Source organism: Centroberyx affinis, unplaced genomic scaffold (genome assembly GCF_046629955.1).
Source record: "Centroberyx affinis isolate AG114_WGS23_722 - 3 ecotype Tasmania unplaced genomic scaffold, CSIRO-AGI_Caff_v1 ptg000622l_1, whole genome shotgun sequence".
NCBI classification, from domain to species: domain Eukaryota; kingdom Metazoa; phylum Chordata; class Actinopteri; order Beryciformes; family Berycidae; genus Centroberyx; species Centroberyx affinis.
The window spans coordinates 98,915-104,914 of NW_027279251.1; the positions used below are offsets into that span (position 1 = coordinate 98,915).

Below are 6,000 nucleotides of genomic sequence, written 5' to 3' on the forward strand. Positions count from 1 at the left end.
AGGAGGAGAAAAGAGGGAAGTGAAACTGTGAAAGTGAAAATGTTGTGAGGCTACTGTGCTACTACTCTGTGCTAGTACTGAGGCCCTGACTCACCTAGGGTCTGCACTGCACACAGCACACACCATACATCTGAAATGACCCAATTAGAATACCATGTGGAACAAGTGGTGTGTGCACTTAATAGCTCTGGGGGAAAAATACAGCCATGCATATGTAAATGTCAATATTCTGTGCACATAATAATGAGTTGTGGGCAACTCCAGGCAAATTAGAGATAACGTCAAAATCACTAACAGTTTGCAGCATCAACTCCCCAAATTATTGCAATGCAAATAAGATCTTTTGCAAAGTGGTGGTAAGTCAAAAGTCTTTGGGTGTGATAAGATTGGCTATTCAGAAAGGCTGCTATCATTGCTGCCAGACGCAGGCAATCAGACAAGTAAGGAAGAAAGCTTTTTTTTGGGCATGTGTGTCTGATTTCTTAATTTACCACCAGCCTGTATTGGATTGGTCTTAAAGACACAGTGCAGAGTGTGCACTCAGGGTGCAGTTTTTTAATGTAGGCACAAACATGTGCACAATTGTGAATTATGCACATTCATCACAGCTTCTGCTGAAACCCTGGCCCATTATCCACAAGCAAGGACTTTATGTGGAGTTAAAGGATAATTGCCTTATTTTCCTAGTTTTTGTCATCATGACGATTGATTGTGTTCAAAATTGCGTCACTTACTGCACAGTAGAGCTTTGTGTATACACACTCAAGGACTAAAGAAAGCTCCAACACTTTCTTTGCCCAAAAAGTTAAAGAAACTAAATTAATTAACTTCCTAGCAAAAACTAGGAAAATAAGGGCCAGGCTGAAAATAACTGGAATTATCCTTTAATACAGCAGATCAAATGTGAGACCACAATGGAAAATTAAAACACCTTGTATAAATATGTGTTGTGTTTGATAGGTGCTCTATACCAGTCCACTGAATCCATAGGGATACAGGTTCAAATGCTTTTCCTTGTTTTATATTGCCCTGTGGCTCTTGAGGCCTTTGGGAGCAGAGCTTTGTGTTGCCCACAGTGCTCTGTCTGAAAACCTCAATCTACCATGGCAGCACTATCACGATGAGCTCTGAGACCTGGGGCCAGATGTATAAACAGAGTATACTGTACAATAAGTATGCATATGCCACTTTCTACACAAAATCGGAATTTATAAAAAACAAAGGTGTGTGCGTGTGAAAAAAATTTACATATTGTCACCCAAATCATACAGTATTGTTTAATAAGCATAACTGAGATATTGGATGATAAATTAGACCTACAAGGAGAAAAATATTTATTTAAATACTCTGTGTATCTGTCTCTCTTTCTCTGTCCCTTTCTCTCCCAAACACACACACACATAGAAACACGCACACACACAGAGCTAAACAGGGAGTAGGACTCATCACAGTTGCCCTGAAAGCGTCAAATAACATCTTAATGCCTCCCGAAATCTCAGCTGGGACCTTTCATGAATTCATGAATGAAATTATAATATCAATGAAGCCTCAAAAAAATCGACTAGTGCTCATTCATAAAATCTTTTTTCATTATGAGAAAAATGAATTCATATATACATAATGCCATTGAGAATGTTGGAGGACGTTGAGAACACACTATTCTAACCTAATCTCTCTCCATTTTGTCTTTCAGGCCTACACATGGCTGCAGAAAGAGATGGGCCCTGAGACTGACCCAGTGGTCATTGTCCGCTTTATTGGCTCCACCCAGCTCTCCACGGACCTTCGCACCCTCCTCCAGAGCATCTGCGAACAGATTGCTATCAACTACCGCTGCCTGATCCACTTTCTGCCTAACAAGGTCCAGGAGATGAGGGAGCTCCTGGTCAATCTGCTAGGGGAGTCTTCATTCCACAGGCCCCTGGTAATCATCCTGGATGCCCTGGAGCAGCTTTCTGACGCTGATGAAGCTCGCAAACTGTGGTGGCTCCCCGCCGTCCTGCCTCGGACAGTCCGCATTGTAGTTTCAACCTTGCCCAATAAACATGGCATCCTGCAGAAGCTCCGACACCTCGTCCATGATGAAGGACATTATGTGGAATTAATCCAGAGGGACCGCAAGGTCTGCAGTCAAACATTAAAGCAGCAACTGCTGGGGGTAAAGAGAAAAGTCACATCGGGCCAGCAGATCTATGTCAATGAGGCACTTGCCAAGTGTACGTTACCCATGTTTGTCAACCTCATCTACAGAGAGGTAGTTCATTGGAGGTCTCATAAAGATGTGGATGACAGGTCTCTGTGCTCCACAGTGCATGAAAGCATAGAACAGCTTTTCTACTCAGTCGAAAATAAGTTGGGCCAAAGGTTTGTCTTCAGAGCATTGGGCTATATCACCATGGCCAAGGCTGGGTTAACTGAGGTAGAGCTGGAGGATATTCTGTCCCTGGATAACATTGTTCTCGGGGATGTCATTGTGGCATCATACCTTAAAAACCCTCTGAGGATCTCTTATGACTTGGTTGCAAGGCTCAAAGAGGAGCTCGAGGGATATCTGGTGGAACGTCAGGTACGCAACGTCACCCTGATGGTCTGGGCCAACAGACACCTGCACCTCATTGCCCAGAAGTTGTATCTTAGCAACGAGGAGGACGTCCACCAGATGCACAGCCTCCTAGCTGAGTACTTTTTGGGGGCATGGTCAGGAGGCAGGAAGAAGATCTTTACTTACGATAACAACCATTTTACTTCCCTGAATATATCTCATCACAAAAACCCCCACCATCAGCAGTCCCATGAAAAAACGTCTTCTGACAAGTACTCCTATGACAGGCAGACCCCCGAGCAGCCTTGGGTTTTCCAGTGCAACCTCTTAGAGCCTGACATTTTCTTTGTCAACCATAGGAAGATGACAGAGCTGGTGTACCACCTTACCAGGAGTGGGCGCACTGATGACCTCATGTTTGGGGTCATCATGAACTTCAGCTGGCTCTACACAATGATCAAGATCGGTCAGTTTGAAAAGGCATTAACAGACATAGACCTAGCCTACAGCTACTCCCAAGAAAAAGAACTAAAGTTCCTGGCGACCACTCTTCGTAGCATCAAGGTAAAAGTGATGAAGAATCCAGCATCACTGTCTGCGGAGCTGCAGCAAAGGCTGCTGCCAGTTGTCACTTCCCTCCCCAAGCTCAGACACCTACTCCTGGAGTGTGACAAAGATGGTCCTAAGTACTGCTCCATCGTGCCTCTTCACTCCTCTATGGACGTCACCTACAGTCCAGAGAGGCTTCCTCTCTGCTCCAGCTACATGCAGATTGTGGAGATCTTGCCTACTCTAGCCCCAAACATTGTCCTTGTAGCCCTGGAAGATGGGTCTGTCAGCACCTGGGATGTAGAGAGCAGACAGCTGCTACGACAGATTGACACAGCTAGATCTGTTGTGCTGGGAATCAGGCTAACCACTGATGAGAAATACCTGGTGGTGGCCACAACCAAAAACACACTGCTCATCTATGATAACCACAAATCCTGCCTTCTGTCTGAGGTTGAAATCAAGGGGTCTAAGCATGGTGGCATCACTGGAGGGGTGGCCTTCATCAATGGTTTTACCTTGTCCAGTCATCATGCCTTGGCGTGGCTTGAGGCTAGTAAAGACGTCAATGTCATTGACCTACTCTACGGTTGGCCTCTCTACCAGTTCCATTGCTGGTATGAGGTCACTTGTGTCCAATGCTCCCCAGATGGAATGTATGCCTTCTGTGGTCAGTACCTCAACACTGCATCCATCTTTCATCTGGGAAATGGGGACAAGTTGGCCACTGTGACCTCTGAGTTTTCTGGCGGCTTCGTCAAGTCCATCCTTGTTCTGGACACCATTAACCAGATGGTGATGATTGATAATGAAGGGAGTTTGTCGGTGTGGAACACCAAAGAGATCACCAACCCAAGGTTGATGGAGGATTATGATTGTCGAGGGGATGAGAGTGAAGTGGTGGGCATTGAGTTATCTGAAGACCAGCGCTCTATTCTCATTTGTAAGGCCAGGAGTATTGAGGTCCTGGACACAAAAGTTTGGAAAATGGTAGAGAAGTTCAAAGCCAAACGTAGTGAACGCTTTGTGGCTGCTGTTCTCTCCAAGAATGGACAAAGCATTGTGGCCTCCATGGAGAACACCTCGTCCATCTTTGTCTGGAGGAGGGACAGCGGACAGTGCATGGCCAGCCTGATTGAGATCTCAGGGGCTATCGTCAAACTTATTAAGTCCACCCACCACAACCTGCTCCTCTCTGTTGCCAGCAGTGGAGTGCTGTCTGTCTGGGACATTGATATCATCACCGCCATGTCCAACATTGACAAAACAGGCAAGAAGATCCAGACCTTGCAGCTGTCTGGCAGAGAGGATTATGTGTTTACCATGGATGGTTCAGAGGCTATCCACAAGTGGAACTTCAGCACTGGCTTTATTGAGACAGTCTTCAAGCATGAGGGCATTGTGGAGAACTGTGTACTAACCTCCTCAGGGGATCTCATGGTGACTTCAGATGACAAGTGCAGTCAGTATATTTGGCAAACTAACACTGGGGAAAATATCTTCCGCATCAATGGACAGAAAATATCACAGCTCCTGATCACCCACAATGACCAGTTTGTGGTGTCCCTTTGTGAACAGAATGCCTCCAGAGTTTGGAGGCTTGCTACTGGGCACAAAGTGTGCAACATTTTAGTCACCCTTCAGAATGCACTGATCACCACTGCAAACACTTTCCTTGTGGGAACCACCAAGAACAAGCTCCTTGCTGTCAGCCTGTGGTCAGGCAGTGTGTCCAAGAAGTTTGTTTGTGATGATGGCATTACCATTGTCAACTTCAAGCTCATTCCTGACTGCCCTGACTGTGTCGTATTCATCACGTCCACAGAGACTGTCTTCATCTGGAGTGTGGCAGATGAGTCTGTCTGTAGGCGAGTCCAGTTGCCAACCAACTTCCTCAAAAACCTAGAAGACTTCCAGATCTCGCCCAATGGAAAACTAGGAATTGTCTCCAAGGGTGATGAGAACATCAATGTCCTGGACCTTCACAGTGGGAAACTGAGGCTTGTCCATGCTGCTGGTATAATTTGGCGGCAGAAATTGTCAAGAGATGGACGTTATCTGGTATATGTCTGTTTCCGGAACTGTGACGAAGATGATGATGCTGGTGTTGTGTCCAATCTGATTGTGATGCGCCTTGCCGATGGTAAGAGCATTGGCACATGCTCACTATACAAGACGCCCACTTACCTCTGCCTCTCCCAGCGAGCACTAAACATCATCATTGGCTTCGAGGATGGCAGCATCGGCACTTACACGGTGGTGGACCGTGTGGATGCTGCCCTCAAGATAAAGATCGCCACCTCGAACAGCCGACAGATTGTCAACAACGCTTCGCAGAAGGTGCGGCCCAAGTGTGGCAACCATTCCTTTAAGACTATCGCCGACTGCATATGGAGGGAGTCAACAGAGGTCTTCTCCAGGGACAGCCCCATCAATGTGTCTGACTCTGGTGAAGCTGAGACGACCACCCCTACAAAAAAGAGTGAACTGCTGCAGTAAGTGGGTGGAGATCAGAGAAGTGGGTTGAGTTAGTCGGGATGGTGGGGATAGGTAAGGAGGTTTAAAATCTCTGGGGTTGCAGTTGATTCTTGTTTACAGCCACCTGATTCAGCTGCAGATGTCAGCCCTCTGGGTAGTTAATGGGCCGACCATTATAACGCTGCACTCAAGTTATGTATTACTTACTTCCAACCTATGATACAGTTTCCGTTTGTTTTACACATAAAGACTGTTAGAAAAAGACTAGGTTTTTATTATTTGAAAAGAAGAAAAAGATACATTCTATGAGGTATTAGTTTGCCATTATGTGTCCTTTTGCATTTGAAGAACAAAGTTATTATTCAAATGTCTTGGTCAAACATTTTCAAAGCCATTCCAATGATCTTAGCCACTTTTCATTGTACATTATC

At 45.6% G+C, this 6,000-nt stretch overlaps 1 protein-coding gene across 2 annotated transcripts in view; it reads left to right on the plus strand.

Moving 5' to 3' along the window:
• Window positions 1-5,590, plus strand: part of LOC139643537 (NACHT and WD repeat domain-containing protein 2) — a 39,395-nt gene extending 33,805 nt beyond the window's left edge. For both annotated transcript variants that reach the window (XM_071518704.1, XM_071518705.1), the window contains one exon: window positions 1,694-5,590. In XM_071518704.1, the coding sequence (XP_071374805.1) occupies window positions 1,694-5,590 (3,897 nt within the window). The remainder of the gene's footprint in view (window positions 1-1,693) is intronic.
• The last annotated feature ends 410 nt before the right edge of the window (window positions 5,591-6,000 follow it).